This window comes from Hyla sarda, chromosome 2 (genome assembly GCF_029499605.1).
Source record: "Hyla sarda isolate aHylSar1 chromosome 2, aHylSar1.hap1, whole genome shotgun sequence".
Classification (NCBI taxonomy): Eukaryota; Metazoa; Chordata; class Amphibia; order Anura; family Hylidae; genus Hyla; species Hyla sarda.
In genome coordinates, this window is record NC_079190.1 from 376110188 (window position 1) to 376129876 (window position 19689).

The 19689-nt window shown below is 41.7% G+C and overlaps 1 protein-coding gene across 2 annotated transcripts in view; it reads right to left on the reverse strand.

The window, feature by feature from the left end:
• Window positions 1-19689, reverse strand: part of RAP1GAP2 (RAP1 GTPase activating protein 2) — an 882491-nt gene that overhangs the window by 696187 nt on the left and 166615 nt on the right. Inside the window, exon 1 of one of the 2 annotated variants that reach the window (XM_056558442.1) lies at window positions 3990-4235. The exons of the other annotated variant lie outside the window; for it this stretch is intronic. Coding sequence (XP_056414417.1) covers window positions 3990-4033 — 44 coding nt within the window. The 5' untranslated portion in view covers window positions 4034-4235. Of the gene's footprint in view, window positions 1-3989; window positions 4236-19689 lie in introns of those variants that run through there. 2 annotated transcript variants of the gene reach the window in all.

A 19689-nucleotide genomic window follows, 5' to 3' on the forward strand; every position in this document is an offset into this window, starting at 1 on the left:
TCACACTTCGGAATTTGTGAAGCAGAATTTGTGAATGGAAAATCCGCTTGAAAATTTCCACCTGAAAAAATGGTGTTGCTCTTTCTTCAGGCGGAAATACTCGCGGAACACATTGCAGTCTATTGGATACTGCAGTGTCCATGCGGACCTAGCGCTGACTGATTCAGTCAGCGCTGGCCGCACTTCGAATCTCCGGGCGGAAACTTTCTGCTTGGAGATTCTGCAGTGTGAACCTAGCCTAAGACCTTAAAAGGGAACTCTGGTGAAAAAAATGTTTTCTAATCAACCCTTCCAGTACGTATCAGCTGCTGTATACTACAGATATACTGCAGAGAAATGTGTGAAGTTCTTTTCTGTCTGACCAAAGTGCTCTCTGCCGACACCTCTGTCCATGTCAAGAACTGTCCAGAGAAGGAGAGGTTTTCTATGGGATATGAGTCTAATCTGAACAGTTCCTTACATTGACAGAGGTGTTAGCAGAGAGCACTGTTGTCAGACTGAAACAAACTACACAACTTCCTGTGGAGCATACAGCAGCTGAGAAGTACTGGAAAGATTAAGATTTTGAAATAGAAGTTTAAAAAACTAAAATTAGTTTAACTTGCTGGCACCAGTTGATTTGAAAACATTTGTTTTCTGCCAGAGTTCCCCTTTATTTCTACATGCCAAAATACCAGACCCCATTATCCAGGATTAGAAAAACACAGCTACTTTCTTCCAGAAGCAGCGCCACTCTATTCCTCAGTTTGCATGTGGTATCGCAGCCTACTTCCACTGACATGAATGAAGCTGTTGTAATGCCACATGTAACCTGAGCAATGTAAATAAAGCCATATATATATATATATTGTGGCAGTGTGGCAAGGAAAGGGTGTATTTCCTTGGCTCACCCTGCAGAAGCTCTCACCTGCTTCTTAAGTAATGAGGCAGGCAGGAAGGAAGGGAAGTGTATATGAGATGGAGACTCAGTCTAATCTAGGCTCTTCCTAGGAGACAGCATGTGGGCTGTAGGGAAGAGACAGAGCCTGCTGAGGAGTACACAGCCCGAGCTATGAGGGGCTCAAAGAGACTGCCATGAATTGTGAGTAGAAGGTTGCAGGGGACATATGTTTAACCGGCTGAGGGAAGCTCAGCGGTTGTTAGTCAGGACAAGCTGATCTGTTTAGTCAGTGACCAGACGGTCTAGGATTTTGTTTTGTTCCTGCTTTTTGTTTCTTTCCCTGCAACCTGTCTAATAAAACTGGCAAGGTGCCAGATTTGCATTATAAGCATTTGTTTGCTGGTTTATTGAGAAGAATCGCATCCTGTGGCGTGGTCCAGGACGATCCCAGAGCTAATCTCCAAGACGGATCGTCACAATATATATATATATATATATATATATATATATATATATATATATATATATATATATATATATATATATATATATATACACACACAGTCAGTGATCCCCCAACTTATGATGGCCCTGACATACGATCATTTCAACATACAATGGCCTCTCAGAGGCCATCACATATTGAAGACAGCATGCTTTTGTATGTTGAGGCCATCGCAGACTGCTTCAGCTGCCGCCGGATAGTCATTTAATGTGCCCCTGTGAGTGTCACTCATCTGTCCCCAACGCTCTGAACCATCCTCTTCATGCTCCGCTGCATGGCCATCGCTCTCCTTTGTCGTCATCACGTCGCTGCGCACCCCGTTCCGTCATCCAATAGAGGCGGTGTGCGAGGCAACATGATGACGGCGATGGAGAGCAACGATCCAGCGCAGCGGTCATGGTCCAGAGTTGTGGGGACACCCAAGGGGACATGATGACGGCGATGGGGAGCGACGATCCAGGGCAGCAGTGACAGTCCAGAGCTGCAGGGACACATGAGGATAACATTCTATATTACTACTGCACGGATCCCTCAACATACGATGGATTCAAGTAACGATGGTTAATTTGGAACCAATTACCATCGTATGTTGAGGGATCACTGTATATACATGCATACACATTAAGGGAGATTTATCAAAACTTGTGCAGAGAAAGTCGACCAGTTGCCCATAGCAACCAGTCAGATGCCTTCTTTGATTTTTAGAAAGACCTCTGAAAAATAAAAGAAGCGATCTGATTGGTCGCTATGGGCAACTGGTCGACTTTTCCTCAGCACAGGTCTTGATGACTCTCCCCCATTGTACTTAAAAATGTGCGGCTCTTTGATAACAGCAAAGAAAGTAAAGCTACATAATCTGCAAAAATGTCTAATGTACAATAAATACATACAAATATGTACAAATAGTGGATCTGACTGAATCGACTATAAGATTCTCTACTGTCAAAATACAGAAAGTTCTCCACAGGGGAAAAGGCAAGAGATAAAAACTGTAGGAGAACCTTCCCCTGCTATGGGGTACAGCACAATTCACACAGACCACTCACTTTCCTTTCCTGAGTGAAAGAATTAGAGATAACACAGACTTAGCATCACTATATCCTATAAGCAATGGTCATAACTAGTGTTGCTCGCGAATATTCGCAATGCGAATTTTATTCATGAATATCGCGAATATTCGCAAATATAGCACTATATATTCGTAATTACGAATATTCGTTTTATTTTTATTTTTTTCACAGTACACATCACAGTGATCATCCCTCTCTGCTTCCAGCTTTTGTGGTGTAAAGAAGGCTCTAATAATACTGTGTGAGACTGGCGTGCAAATGTTCGCATATACGAAAATTTGCATATGCTAATTTTCGTATATGCGAATTTTTCCTTATGCAAATTTTGTATATGCTAATAATTTTCACGTATGCGAAAATAAAACTATTACTACGAATATGCGAATATTCGCGAATATATCTCCATATATTCGCGAATATTCGCAAATTTGAATATGGCCTATGCCGCTCAACACTAGTCATAACCTATGCCTAATATACAAATGAATGGGCAGCAGCACACCGGAGTAGTGAAAAAAGTAGTGGTCTTTATTCAGGCATAAACGAGTGCAACGTTTCGGCTTGCTCACTAAGACATTTTTAAGCCAAGTTTGGATCAAGATCCGGGATCCTTAAAGGGGTACTCCGGTGAAAACCTTTTTTCTTTTAAATCAACTGGTGGCAGAAAGTTAAACATATTTGCAAATTACTTCTATTAAAAAATCTTAATCCTTCCAGTACTTATTAGCTGCTGAATGCTACAGAGGAAATTCCTTTCTTTTTGGAACACTGATGACATCACGAGCACAGTGCTCTCTGCTGACATCTCTGTCCATTTTAGCAACCATGCATAGCAGGTGTATGCTAAGGGCAGCATGGTGGCTCAGTGGTTAGCACTGCTGCCTTGCAGTGCTGGGGACTTGGGTTCAAATCCCACTAAGGACAACAATAAATAAAGTGTTATTATTATTATTATAATAATGTCAGCAGAGAGAACTGTGCTTGTGATGTCATCAGAGAGCATTTCAAAAAGAAAAGAATTTCCTCTGTAGTATTCAGCAGCTAATAAGTACAGGAAGGATTACGATTTTTTAATAGAAGTAATTTACAAATATGTTTAACTTTCTTCCACCAGTTGATTTAAAAGAAAAAAGGTTTTCACCGGAGTACCCCTTTATCAGCCTGCACCCCTACATCTAATATTTGGTGTGCTGCTCTCCTTGGGGACTATGTCTAATATAGATATATATAATAGATCTAACAAACATCTGTTTTATTATTATGTTATGATAATGCTACATTGACTATACCTAAACTGCAGACCTCCAGCTGTTGCAAAACGACAACTCCCAGCATGCCCGGACAGCCGTTGGCTGTCCGGGCATGCTGGGAGTTGTCGTTTTGCAACAGCTGGAGGTCCGCAGTTTGGAGACCAACTAGACTATACATTGAGTAATCAAACAATACATCACAGCACACAGAAGTAAATAAAGTGATATTAGTTACATCTACACGGGCTACATGTGCATAAATAAATGAACGATTGTAAACCCACCAGCCGTAACCCCCGAACGAAACGCTGCGCTTTCTTCTGAACATCTGTGCAGGTTCCTGCCCGAACGAGCGTCTCTAGCAACGACTTGTGCACTGGAGCTGAGCACAGCCAAAGGAGGAGAAGGGGAGAAGTGGGCAGGATGAGGAGGACAGCTCCTGTAGATGCTAAAACTCAGTTACACGGCTGCTACTGGCGCTGCTGCTGGCCTGAGATCTTGTGTTTCAAGCTTTGTGGGAAAGTGGCTTCTCAGTTTCCTGTGCGGTGATTCTGCCTGCTGACTGACCCTGTGCAGCTTTTCTAATTTGCTGAACTTTTTACTATTGAGGAGGAGACTTAAGGCATGGGGTTTCTGCTTTGTTTTCGCACTACTGTCAGACGTATATTTGTATACATATTTACTGTATACACATGCACTCAATGAATGTCGTACAGCAGGTCTGATTGACACGTGACTACCTGTTGTCCAGTTGATATCCATTTTTTCCTGCATCTCCATGTACTTTAAAGGAGTACTCTGGTGCCCGGGCTGCCAAGCGAAACAAAACAAATTTTAACTCACCTTCCTATGTTCCCCCGTTGCGCTGATATCGATGTCCCGTTCTCCGGTCCCTGACTTCTTTTGCTTCCTGTGGGTCGAAGAGTCACGTGACGCTCAGTGTATCACCGGCCGCAGCAGTGTCTCCCTTCGGTCGGTGATATGCTGAGCATCACATGACTCTTCGACTTACAGGAAGCGGAAGAAGTCGGGGAGCGGAGAACGGGACATCGATATCAGAGCAACGGGGGAACGTAGGAAGGTGAGTTAAATTTTCTTTTGTTTCGCTTGGCAGCCCGGGCACATAAGGTTAATTAAAAAAAAAAACACACTGGAGTACTTCTTTAAAGGGGTACTCCAGTGTAATTGTTTTTGTTTTGTTTTTCAAATCAACTGGTGCTAGAAAGTTAAACAGATTTGTAAATTACTTCTATTAAAAAAATCTTAATTCTTCCACTACTTATCAGCAGTTGTATACTACAGAGGAAGTTGTGAAGTTCTTTTCAGTCTGACCACAGTGCTTGCTGCTGATGCCTCTGTCTGTGTCAGGAACTGTCCAGAGCAAGAGAGGTTTGCTATGGAGGTGTGCTTCTACCCTGGACAGTTCTTGACACGAACAGAGGTGTCAGCAGAGAGCACTGTGGTCAGACAGAAAAGAACAACTCAACTTCCTCTGCAGCATCCAGCAGCTGATACGTACTGGAAGAATACCAGTTATAGATGGATAAACTACTAAATGACATTTTTTTTTTTCAAATAAATATTTATTTTTCAAATAAATTAGAATAAATTAGAGAGATCTCTTTCAATGAATAATAATTATTTATTTGTTATTTATATAGTGCACAGAGATTTTGCAGCATTGTACACTCAAACTGATCCCTGTCCCCACTGAGGCTCACGATCCAAAGTCACGGTCAGTGGGGGAGATTTATCAAAGGATTTAGACTTTTTCCCATCTAAAATTGTCGCACAGAAAGTCGCAGTCTAAATACGTGCGCCTTTTTCGCGACTTTTGCTTTAGAGGATTTTTAGAGCATGATGCATTTTTGTCTATTTTAGACGGAAAAATGCATTGGTGCTGAATTTATCAATAGCAACTGTTCGGCGAAAAGTCGCATTGGCCGAAAGTACGCTGAAATGGCCGACCATACTGAAGCAGGTTTAAATACAGTCTTAACCATAGATCCCATAGACTGTGCACAGAATTTATTAAGAGCTGTCCGACTTTTGATAAATTAGGTGCAGAATAGACCAGCCTAACACTCTGTAGGTTGGTCTATATTGATACAAGAAATAGACTTTGATAAATCCCACCCAGTATGTTTTGAATTGTGGGAGGAAACTGGAGCATCTGGAAGAAACCCACGTGAACATGGGGAGAACATACAAACTCTTTACATATATTGTGCTTGGTGGGATTTGAACCTAGGACTGTAAAGAAACCATGCTAACCACTGAGCCAATGTGCTGCTGCCACTAAGCCAGTGGTTGACCAATGAAAATTTACACAGGATAGAGAATAAGTGACTGATCATGGGGGGGATCTGACGATCTCCATAATGGCACTCCTATTGAAAAGAATGAATGATGTAGCATTTGCAGCACACTTTCCTTCTTTTCACACTGTTCACTGATCAGAACCATTTTATTATCATTAGAAGGGAAGCAAGTTAGTAACCACTCTGCTGTACTGCTGGAAGCCTACAAAAGGCAGGAGTAACCTACGCATACAGATGAGGCTCCATATGCATCTCCCCTCTCATTCCCTAGTCTCTGGGGGAGGGGGTTGTACTCCATCACTTTTTCAAGACTGCAATGATCCATAATATTCACTCTCCGTTAATTCATAGTCGTTAAAGTTGCCATATATCTCCCAAACGCTGCTGTACTCTGCTATATACAGATAATACTAAAAGGAAGTATGTACATCTCCAATGTGGTTGCCCCAGATCCTGTTAGAGAGTGATTGACAGTTCATACTGTATTTAACATACAACAAAAGCTGCCATTCAGGCTTTCACCACCTGGAAAGCAAATACACTGTTTTTCCTTAAAAAGAACCTGACAGCTGTTCATCCGCACTAAACCCAATATACTGGGTTATAGTGAAGGTAAAGAGCTTATAATTGAAGGGTCACTTACTCTTATTGGTAGCGTGAGTGCAGAGTTCTGTCCTTTCAAGCTTTTATTCATATTGCCCTCCAGGACGCATTGGAGGCGGGAGGTGACTCAACGAGTTCCCCTGCCTCATCAATATTAAAGGGGTACTCCACCCCTAGATATCTTATCCCCTATCCAAAGGATTCGGCCCCCCGTGTGACGTCACGCCCCCTCAATGCAAAGACTTGCATTGAGGGGGCGGGACGTGACGTCACACAGGGGCGGAGTTGTGACGTCACGCTCTTCCGTTACCGTGGTCGGGAGCCAGAACCTCCAGCGCTGCCGGAAGCAGAAACAGGTGGGTGCTGCATCCTATATTGCGAGGGTCCCCATTGGCTGGACCCCCGCAATCAGATATCTTATCCCCTATCCTTATATAGGGGATAAGATGTCTAGGGGTGGAGTACCCCTTTAAAGGGGTATTCCAGGCCAAAACTTTTTTTTATAAATCAACTGGCTCCTGAAAGTTAAACAGATTTGTAAATTACTTCTATAAAAAAATCTTAATCCTTCCAATAGTAATTAGCTTCTGAAGTTGAGTTGTTGTTTTCTGTCTAACTGCTCTCTGATGACTCACGTCCCGGGAGCTGTGCAGTTCCTATGGAGATATTCTCCCATCATGCACAGCTCCCGGGACGTGACATCATCATTGAGCAGTTAGAAAACTTCAGAAGCTAATAACTATTGGAAGGATTAAGATTTTTTAATAGAAGTAATTTACAAAACTGTTTAACTTTCCGGAGCCAGTTGATATATATAAAAAAAAGGTTTTGCCTGGAATACCCCTTTAACTTCCCAGCCCGTCCATGACTTGAACTGGGGGGTGGGTAGTGTGTAGCTAAAAGCTCGCCTCCAATATACAGAGTACAGAACTCTGCACCCATGCCACCAATAAGCGTGACCCTCCCATTTAAAGCTCTTCATCTGCACTATAAATGAGTCTATTGCGTTTAGTGCAGTTGAACAGCTGTCAGATTCTCTTTAAATAAATACTGAATAAACTATTATATATAAAAACTAGAAAAAAAAATTACCTAGTTTCTTCACCTATATATTATCTTGCCCTTGGCGGAGCATATTCGTTTGAACAAAGTGCATAATATATCTTTTTATGAAGAGATACATAAGAAAAACAGTAAGAATAATATCAGAATAAGGCTGGGTTCACACTACGATTTGAACTACGGTTCCCGTATACGGCTGGGAGGAGGAGGGGGCGGGGCTTAGTCGCGGCGCCCGCACTCAGCTGTATTCGGGAACCGTAGTTAATGTATGTCTATGAGCCGACCGGAGTGAACCGCAGCCTCCGGTCGGCTGCTTTTTTGCCCGTATGCGGTTTCCCGACCGCAGGCAAAAACGTGGTCAACCACGTTTTTGCCTGCGGTCGGGAAACCGCATACGGCCGAAAAAGCAGCCGACCGGAGGCTGCGGTTCACTCCGGTCGGCTCATAGACATACATTAACTACGGTTGCCGAATACGGCTGAGTGCGGGTGCCGCGATTAAGCCCCGCCCACCCCTCCTCCCAGCCGTATACGGGAACCGTAGTTCACACGTAGTGTGAACCCAGCCTAACAAAACCAGTGGCAACCTAAAAATCTGAACAGCATTACTGCCCAAGAGCTAATCCTACAGAGCCCGGCTCCATCATCTCTAATAGTGTCTAACCCTGGAGCAGAGACCATAAAAAATACATTTATTTGGGAGTCTGCATCCGGATAAACATAAGATGTGCCAGCAATAGATGTCAATAAAAATTCAATTTGGTCAACAAGTTGAAAGACCTGAGCAATGTTCATCCCATCCCTGGAGTGGTACTTTCGCTGGTACTTTGAAATATATTGCAGCACTATAAAAAGAAACAGAAGAAACCTTAAAAGATAAAAGGCAAGGTGTTGTATACTAGGGTGGCCTGGAAAGAAACTCATTTGTAGTTCTAACTGCTCTTCATTTTATTTACATAGTCCGCTCCCCCTGCCTTTCCTAATGGTTCACTATATGCCAAAATGTACGTCATGAGAGGACTAGCTTAGAAAAAAACAATATTCACAATATTCTGTCGGTAGACGCATATGCTATGGGGTGTCTAAGTGTGGCCACCCAGTGGTTACATATTGGATCCTGTTTTATACAGAAGTGTACATATACTGTCAATCACCCATAGCCTTCTATTGTACAAATGTATTCCATATCAGCTGAACATTCACTTCCAGTCCAGCTGCAAAAGATGGGTTCTAAAAATGTTATGGCGACCATCAAGATAAACTGTAGTATGAGGAGAACCGAAAAGATAGGACTTGCTTAGCCCTTGGCGCCTATTCCCCAAGTATCGATTCCAGCCGGTAGTAGTCCAGTAGTCGAGCGGTAGTTTTTCCTCTGGTCACGTGGGATAGCGGTCGGCGGCCAGTTGTTTTATGGACTACTACCGGCTGCCGCCCATATTTTCAACTACAAACCCCAGCGAGTCTACAAGCTCATCAAGGTGTTGTGCCCTCAGCACAACGCTACACGGTAAGGTGCAAAAGACACGCCCACACGTCAACCCACCTTATGATTCTCCACTAGGAGCGCATCTCTTTTTTTATATATATCTCATCAAGATAAACTGGACTGAAAGTGCAGCGACCCAGGAAGTGAAGCACCCAGCTGCTCGCTTCTACTTGCTAATGATCAGTCAGGGACCCCGCTCGATTAAAACTTTTGTCGTGTCTTTTTTTTGCTTTGAAAAATATCTCAATTTGTTGACAAAACGTGGTGTGAAGTTACTTGGACCTGTTTTACAATCTGGTCTTACAAGCATGTGATTATGTCCTTTCATTCCAGTGATGAATGTCACAATGTATCCTGTTTTGCCTTGAAATGTTATCATGTCATTTTCTTATCTCTTTGAGCAATAATGTGTCCACATGAAATACCAATCTTGTTTTGTACATTTCTCTAAAGTTTCGGTAGTGTAAACAGACAAGTGTTACATCTCTACACTGAAGTTTCCATTCTAACCCTGAAATATCTCTGGCATTTCAAAAACACCATGAAAATCAACATCGACCCGGGCACACAGGTACACTTACACCGAGTTATGGAAAAAATTAGAAAAGAATTCTCAATGTAATTTGTACTATGTATAGGCCAATTTTATTTACCTAAACTTCAGGGGCAGAGCCCATGGGAATGAGTGGCACTGATTCTGAAAGAAAGATACCATGTTTTTTAAGATTGAATCCTTTAACCCCTTAAAGGGGTACTCCGGTGGAAAAAAATGTTCATATCAACTGGCTCCCGGAAGTTATACAGATTTGTAAATTACTTCAATTAAAAAATCTTAATACTTCCAGTACTTATCAGCTGCTCTATGTTCCAGAGGAAGTTGAGTTGTTCTTTTATTTCTGACCACAGTGCCCTCTGCATACACCTCTGTCCGTGTCTGGAACTGTCCAGAGTAGGAGCAAATCCCCATAGCAAACCTCTCCTGCTCTGAACAGTTCCTGAAATGGACAGAGGTGTCAGCAGAGAGCACTGTGGCCAGACAGAAAAGAATAACTCAACTTCCTCTGTAGTATACACCAGCTGATAAGTACTGGAAGGAGTAATATTTTTATATAGAAGTAATTTACATATCTGTTTAACTTTCTGGCACCAGTTTATTTGAAAAAAAATGTATTCCACCGTAGTACCCCTTTAAGGAATTTTTGTAGCTTCACTCCTCTTCTTTCCTCCTCACACTTTAATAGCCATAACTCTTTTTCATCTAAACATCCACATAAGACTCTATGAGGGCAAATCTTTTGTGCCGTGACCTGTCACGGCACAATTTTTATCGGTACCATTGTGGTACTTATCAGACTTTTTGATCGCTTTTGACTGGGGTATGGTGTGATAAAAAACGCAATTCTGGTGTTTTTTTTTTTACGTTTACGCTGTTCACCATAAGGGAAAAATAATGTTTTATTTTAATAGTTCGGACAATTACGTAAGTGGTGATACCAAATATGTTTATTTTTATTATATTTACATATTTTTTATATGTCATTTGGGAAAAGGGGGGGGGGATTTAAACTTTTAATATGGAAGGATTTAATGGGTGTTTTTTAAACTTTTATTTAACATTTTTTTTTTTACACTTTATTAGTCCCTTTAGGGGACTTTTAGGAGGAATCATTAGATTCCTCATACAGATCAATGTAGTTACATAGAACTACATTGATCTGTGTGTTCTGCACTTGATTGATAAAGCCTTTCCAGCCAAACTCTATCAATCACCGAGCTGGGACTGGGACAGAAGGAGAGGTAAGCCCTCCGACTACCTCCACAGTGGCGATCCACCAGGGACTGTTTAACCCCTTAAGAACCAGGGGGTTTTCCGTTTTTGCACTTTCGTTTTTTCCTCCTTACCTTTAAAAAATCATAACCCTTTCAATTTTGCACCTAAAAATCCATTTTGTAAATTTTGGGGGCTTCTGTTTCTATGCAGTAAATTTTTCGGCAAAAATGACACACTCTCTTTATTCTGTAGGTCCATATGATTAAAATGATACCCTACTTATATAGGTTTGATTTTGTCGTACTTCGGTAAAAAATCATAACTACATGCAGGAAAATGTATACGTTTAAAATTGTCATCATCTGACCCCTATAACTTTTTTATTTTACTGCGTATGGGGCGGTATGAGGGCTCATTTTTTGCGCCACGATCTGAAGTTTTTAGCGGTACCCTGCTTGTATTGATCAGACTTGTTGATCACTTTTTATAATTTTTTCATGATATAAAAAGTGACCAAAAATACACTATTTTGGACTATTTTGGATTTTTATAAATCAGACATTTCCGCACGTGGCGATTCCACATATGTTTATTTTTATTTACACAGTTTAGTTTTTTTTTTTTTAAATGGGAAAAGGGGGGTGATTCAAACTTTTATTAGGGGAGGTGTTAAATGATCTTTATTCACTTTTTTTTGCAGTGTTATAGCTCCCATAGGGACCTATAACACTGCACACACTGATCTTTTACATTGATCAGTGGTTTCTCATAGGAAACCAGTGATCGATGATTCTGCCGCTTGACTACTCATGCGTGGATCTCAAGCACTGAGCAGTCATTCGGCGATTGAACAACAGGAGGCAAGGTAGGAGACCCTTCTCATGTCCTACAGCTGTTCGGGATGCCGCGATTTCGCCGCGGCGATCCCGAACAGCTCGCTGAGCAAACCGGCATGGTTTCACTTTCACTTTAGGTGCGGCGTTCAACTTTGAATGCCGCGTCTAAATGGTTAATATCCGGTCACTGGCGTGCGCTATTAGCCATGGGTCCCGGCCGGGCCCGACCCGCTATGACGCGGGGCCACGTCGTGGCTCCGCGTTATAGAAAGGGAAAGGACTCAGGATGTACCGGTACGTCCTTGGTCCTTAAGGGGTTAACGGTCCCTTTAAATGGTCACTCTCATTAAAACAAATTTTTGCTATTGCACTCCTTATGGTAAATAGAAAATATTTCTAATATACTTTGTTAAAAAAAATGTAAGTTTTCTATGTTTTATGTGTGCTTAAAAAAGCTCAAGAGCACATTTTCTACCATCTCATACACAGACTTTGGACCGGAGCCCAAACACAGGAAGTGCAGCCTGGAGTGCTGAGGGGGTGTGTCCAACCAACAGCATATGGCAATTAAGTGTGAGAGGAGCTATGATTGGATGAGGCTGGATACACACCCCTCAGCACTGCAGGCTGCACTTCCTGTGTTTGGGCTTCGGTCCAAAATCTGTATATGAGATGGGGGAAAATGTGCTCTTGAGCTTTTTTAAGCACAAATAAAACATAGAAAACTTATTTTTTTTATAAACAAAGTATATTAGAAATATTTTTTATTTACCATAAGGAGTGCAATAGCAACAATTAGTTTTAATGAGAGTCACCCTTTAAGCGCCGCTGTCAGCTTTGACATCGACGATTTAAAGGGTTTATAGTAGGAAGGGTATAGTAGGAGATCAGTAAAGAGCAAATGCAATGCAATACAGTAATGTGCAGTAATGTCCCTTAGGAAGGACTAACAGTGCACGGGAAAATGCAATAAAAAATTCTAAATTACCTTTTACCCTTTATCAAATACATAAATCTAAACTATAAAAAATAAACAGAATTGCATAGCCATGACTAGGAAAACTCCAAACTATTAAAATACATATTTCAAATGGTAAAAAAATACCCAAGACTAGAATAGCCGTCACTTCACAAAAAAAAATCAATAACATAAAATAATTAAAAAAGGGATCTAAAGTTATATTACCATTTACAGTGATATTTGCTATAATCATACTAACAGTTAACCTCTTCACGACATAGGGGGTATGCATACGCCCTGCATCCCGAGTCCTTAAGGACGTAGGGCGAATGCATACGCCCGTGGGAATTCTGGTCCCTGCCACTAGCCGGTTGGGGACCGGACCGTGATGCCTGCTGGAATCATTCAGCAGGCATTCCGTGACCCCCCCCCAAAGGCTGTCTGGGCATGCTGGGAGTTGTAGTTTTGCAATATCTGGAGGGTCACAGTTTGGAGACCACTGTTACAGTGGTGCCCAACTGGTAGCCCTCCAGATGTTGCCAAACTACAACTCTCAGCATGCCTAGACTGCCCAGGCATTCTGGGAGTTGTAGTTCTGTAACATCTGTCCCTTCAGATTTTGCAATTTTCATGACATTTTTGAAAATTGCTGCTCTACTTTGAAGCCCTCTAATTTTTTCAAAAAGTAAAAGTATGTCCATTTAATGATGCCAACATAAAGTGGACATATTGTATTTGTGAATAAAAATAAAATTTATGTGGAATATCCATTTTCCTTACAAGCAGAGAGCTTCAAAGTTAGAAAAATGCAAAATTTTCAAAATTTTCATGAAATTTGGGGATTTTTCACCAAAAAAGGATGCAAGTAACAACGAAAATTTACCATCAAAATAAAGTAGAATATGTCACAAAAAACACTCTCAGAATCAGAATATTCGGTAAAAGCGTTTTAGAGTTATTAATGCGTAAAGTGACGGTGGTCAGAATTGCGAAAAAGGGCTCAGTCCTTAAGGTGAAAAAGGGCTGCGTCCTTAAGGGGTTAAAACTAAAAGATCCCATAATCAGAGAATAGTGTTTTTCCCATTTCACTCCACAATTATTATTTATTTTTATTTGCTTGCTCGATGGATTATAAAATGGTAAAAAAAAAAAAAAAAAAAAGTGTGACATTAAAAGTATAACTGTTATGAAAAAAAATGTATGCAATTTTTTTTTTAATGATTGCTTTTTGAAGACAATAAAAGGCAATGAAAAAAGAAAAATTGCTGGATCTTAAGGCGCTAACCTGTTTACAGTACTTGCATTGTGATTATCCTGCTATAGGTATGGATTTCTGACAATGTTTAGAGATCAATATTTTTAAATGGGCACTGTCAGATTCAAAATCCTATTATTTGTTTTACATCTTGGAAAAACATTTGCTTTTCAAATATACTATACTAAAAAAAATTTATCTCCTTTTCATAGAAAACTTGGCTTTTAAAAAAGACCACTAGGGGTCCCCATACAATCCAGAACATAATCCTGAGGGTGGGCTCAGTGCTTGCCTTGGACACACTCCTTTCTGAGTAGTTAATGTCAAAATTCAGTGAACAGCAGAATGGAGGGATTTGTGAGCCAAATACAGAAGCTGGACACATACAAAAGATATGTAAAGCATCTGCACTACCAAGTGAATTACACATAGAAGACAAGATCAGGTTCAGACAAACATAGCATGGCCCAGCGATAAGCCAACAAAACCCTTGTTTATTGGCAGATCAGATATTGTGTACAAGGTGAATGTGTAGCAGATGAAACTGAAGGGCCACACTGCCCAGACTGCAATTCATCAACAAAACATGCGCTTGTTATAGGGACCTGCTTGGCACATGTAAGAAACCTTGAGCTTGTTCAGTAGAACCCCAAATGAAGAGTATTAGTGTTCTCACCGTAGACGTATAGATGCAAATATTTTACACCTATCCGAAATCCCTTAAAGGGCTACTACTACATCCCTAGACATCTTTTCCCCTATCCAAAGAATAGGGAATAAGATGTCTGATCACGGGGGTCCCACTGCTAGGGATCCACACGATCTTGTCTGCGGCACCCCAGACATCGGTGTATGGAGCAAACTTTGCTCCGTGCCGGATGACTGGTGATGCGGGGCAGAGGCTCATGACATCATGGTCCCGCCCCACTCGTGACGTCAGTGCCGCGCCCCCCTTAATGCAAGTCTATGGGAGGGGGCTTGACGACCGTCATGCCCCCTCCTATAGACTTGCATTGAGGGGGCGCGGCCGTGATGTCACAAGCCTCCGGCACTGCACCCGACACTGTAAACGACCGCCAGGTACAGCAGGGATATCACGGGGGTCCGGAGCAGTGGAACCCCTGTGATCAGACATCTTATCCCCTATCCTTTGGATAGGGGATAAGATGTCTACGGGGAGAGTACCCCTTTAACTCAGTCCCGACAATAAAAAATCTGATACAAGTGCATGCTTAACTGAAGTATAGTATCTAAGACATCAGGCATGAACTCTGTTTCAGGTGGATACATGGATCAAGGCCCTTGCAGTTTCCAAATGCACAAGGTAAGATGGAAACATTAGAATATGTCTGACTGACAGCCACACTATCATAGTCGCAGCCAATAAACATCACTCTATCTAGGACCAGGAGAGTAATGAAAAAGCAACACGTTATTACCAGTAACAATAGCCACTACAAAATGGCTAAAGACAGTGACCAATGAAGTGTTCCAAATAATAGGCCAAATGCGTAAAGAGTCAAGATATCCAAAGCACACAAGACACAAATGACCTAAGGAGGAGCTGAGACCCGAACAGGAGTGTGATGAGTAACACTGACCTGAAACAGTCAAATGCTTCCCAAAATATGTGGCAGCTGTTCTGAACTGACAAAGACTTTCCCATCTACCAATTATTTTATCCACTCCATAATCTCAGCTTCTGGTCACTGTATTTTACCTTGCTGAAAGCCAAGAAATATTCAGAAAGGGAATATGAATCATTTAAGAAAAAGCTTCTTGCCAATTTTAATACAGCCTGATCGTTAATGGAGAAGCTTTATGTGGAGCAGTTATTTATAATGGCTTCTGGCTTCTTCTGAAACCTTTAAAGTAACTGGCTAAGTGCCAGTTTGTAACATTAATGTATCTTCCTGAGGCATCAAGAAGCTGCCATTCTGTTAGCATGTAAAGCTAGGCCCAACGACAGTTTTGAATGACACTGATGCCTTTTATAACAACGAAATACAATTTGCATTTTAAGGGAAAATTATCAATCACCTGGTGAATCTGGAGATTTGCAGTGTAAATGTTTAGATAAAGTCACTTATGGTGGGTTTATACAGGATTTACTCCAAGGGGACATTCATTGGGCCCCCCACACCACCAGGACCCCTAGAGATCAGCAAGATTTTTTAAAGTTCAGCTTGCCAAACTTTTGAAAAGCTGTCAGGTTGTGGTAAACTTTTAGCCTTGAACCAGCAATTAAATGGTTACGCTGAGCTGCACAGTGCAGTGCAACTTAAAACATTTTACCTGGACTGCATCTAGTCTCAGTCCTGAGACCTGCTTCCCCGGCCTTTCATTCAGAATTGCAGTGGGTCTCAGGAGTAAGACCCGTTCCAAACAACAACATTTGACATGTCTGATTGACAAGTTGTTTCTCGCTGGGCTGAGGGCTATCTGCCAGTCCAGCAATGAAAGGGTTAATTAGCGCTACTGAGTGCTGATTTACCCTTTGAGAGGGGGTGGGGTACAGCCTTTGCCATATACTGCATACAACAGAACATCCACTTACCAAGCTTGTTCATGATCTGTCGGTCTTCTTCTTTAGCCCCACCATCATCATTAGAGGCGGGGCTACAGGAGAAGATCGACAGACCAAGAACAAGGCTGGTAAGTATGGGTCACTCAACTGTAATGACCACCCATTGGCATGATAAGGATGGTGAGAAGGGGGAGATGGGCGGTGAAGGATTCCTGAGCTGCCTCCATCACAATGCTACAAATGCATGGGAGCTAGCTACCCTGGCCAGGGCATGACTATAGGTGGTGCAGAAGGTGATGTTGTACCCGGGCCCAGGAGCCTGAGGGGCCCCTTAGATTTCTCTTTCTTATACAAGGAGACCACTACTTTTACACATAGTTACAGATTTTGCACTGGGGCACTGTATCTCCAAGTTATGGCTCTGACCTTAGTGCCAACAATGTAAAAATAAACCAATGGCATCTAGTGTTAAATGTCACAAACATAAATGTGATGGAGAGAGACAATGCATTCATCCCACACTGCAGCAGGAGGCAGTGGACAGAGGGCACTAGGGTACGATCGCATACAGATGTATTGGCCACCAACTTTATTGGAGACACACTACAATGTTGGAATTGTATGCCCCACTATACTGTAAGGGTGCGTTCACACGGAGTAAATCAAGAATAATTTACGCCGAAAAATTTACGGGCAGAAATTTTTTTTTTGGGTGCGAAATTTGCGTGGAATTGCACGCGGAAATGGGGGAGAAAGAAGTGAAGGGTTTTTCCAACCATTTTCCGTGTGAATTCCGCACAAATTCCACGCAAATTCCGCTCGGAAACGATGTTGGAGGGAATTTTTTTTTACCATTGACTTCTGTTGCTTTCTGCTAGTGGATTCCGCTTGAAGAATGAATGAACATGTTCTTTCTTTAAGCGGAGCGGAATTCAGTGTTGGAATTCCGCTAGCAGAATTTCTGCAGTATAAACAGGACAGCGGAAAAAACATTAAAGTCAATGGGCAGAGGAGATGTGAATTAATTTGGCGATAACCATTTTATATAGCTTTTTATGTAATTTTACCGTTTCTGAGCAAAATGTTTTTTTCCCTTTTTTTGTGTTATCATTTTCCGACAGCCGTAATTTTTTTTATTTTTCATCTGACGCCATTACGTAAGGGCTTATTTTTTGTGGGACTTATTTTTTGTAAGGGCAATGTTTGCAATACATGCTACATTTTGATCTTTTTTATTCCGCTATCTGTACCAAAATTGGCGAATTTTGCACTTTTTTTTTTTTACAGAGTTCACCGTGTGGGATAATTTACATTATAACTTTATAGTACATGTCATTACAGACATGGCAATACCTAGTATGTATATGATTTGTGTTTTTTTTTTAATGATAATACAGGGCTTTTATTGGGAAAGGGGCATTTATTTCATTTTTTTTTACACTTTTAATACTTTTAATGAAGAACCTTTTGTTATTTTATTTTTCACTTTTTACAGGTTATACTATGCTGCAATACATTTGTACTGCAGCACAGTATGACCTGATGAGTTGCACACACTACAGCCTGTGCGATCCAGCCTGTGGCTGGATCTCACAGGCTTCCGTAGCAGGCAGACCGGAGGTCATCATCTGACCTCCTGCTGCCATAGCAACCAACGGCGACCTGCAATCTTATCACAGCGCTGCCGTTGGTGAACAGGGGGCGCACCCTCCCCCTGTCAACACCATAGATGCTGTGATCAGGATTGATCATGACATCTTTGGGGTTAATGCGGTGGGACCCCGGCTGTGATTGACAGCTGGACCCAGTTGGTGGTCTCCTGAGCTGTGCGCAGCAGAGCAGGAGATCGTCAGGATGTATGCATACGTCCCAGAGAGGAAACATGTCGGGTGCTGGGACGTATGCATAAGTCCTATAGCAAGAACGGATTAACTATATTTGTTTGTAAATACAATAATAAAATTAAACAGCTAATGAGTAGTTGAGTTATTGACACTTTGTGAAAAAAGGGGAATGAAGGACTTGTATACAATGCCTATAACTCTTCTCAACTCTTGACCCTACTGTTATTCCAAACACCTAAACTAATAGGGGTCTACAGTATTTCACATAAGTGAGTTCACCCCTCACATTTTTGTAAATATTATTATATATTTTAAGGTGACAACACTGAAGAAATGACAAATTGCTAGAATGTAAAACAGGGCACAGCCTGTATTGCAATATTTAATGTTGTGTCCCCTCAAAATAACTTAACACAAAGCCATTAATGTCTAAACCTTAAAAGTAAAGATAAAAGTAAAGAAACCCCTAAGTGGAAATGTCAAAATTGTTCCCAATTAGCCATTTTCTTTCCTCTTTGTCATCTGACTCCTTAGTGTTACACGGTCTCAGGTAAATGAGGAGCAGTGTCTTAAATTTTATGTTATCATTCTCACACTCTTTCATACTGATCACTAGAAGTTCAACATGGCACCTCATGGCAAAGAACTCATGAAAAAAAAAAACTACTATATAAAAGTGGCCTAGGCTATAAGAAGATTCTCAAGACTCTGAAACTTAGTTGTGGCATAGTGAGCAAGACCATACAGCAGTTTCACAGGACAAGTTACACTCAGAACAGGCCTCACCATGGACGACCAAAGAAGTTGAGTGCATGTGCTCAGCATCATATCCAGAGATTGTATTTGAGAAAGAGATGCATGAGTGCTGCCAACATTGCTGCAGAGGTTGAAGGGGTGGGGGGTAAGCTTGTCAGTGTTCAGACTATATGCCACACACTGCATGAAATAGGTGTTCATGGCTTTCGTCCCAGAAGGAAACCTCTCCTAACTTGGAACAATGTCCTGTGGTTTGATGAGACCAAGATAAACCTATTTTGTTCAGATGATGTCGAGCGTGTGTAGCGGCAACCAGGTAAGGAGTACAAAGACAAGTGTGTCTTGCCTACAGTCAAGCATGGTGGTTTGAATGTAATGGTCTGGGGCTGCATAAGTGCTGCTGGCACTGGGGAGGTATAATTCATTGAGCGAACCACGAATGCCAACATGTACTGTGACACACTAAAACAGAGCATAATCTCCTCCCTACAGAGACTGGGCCGCAGGGCAGTATTCTTACATGATAATGACAAGCTTACCCCCCACCCTTTAACCTCTGCAGC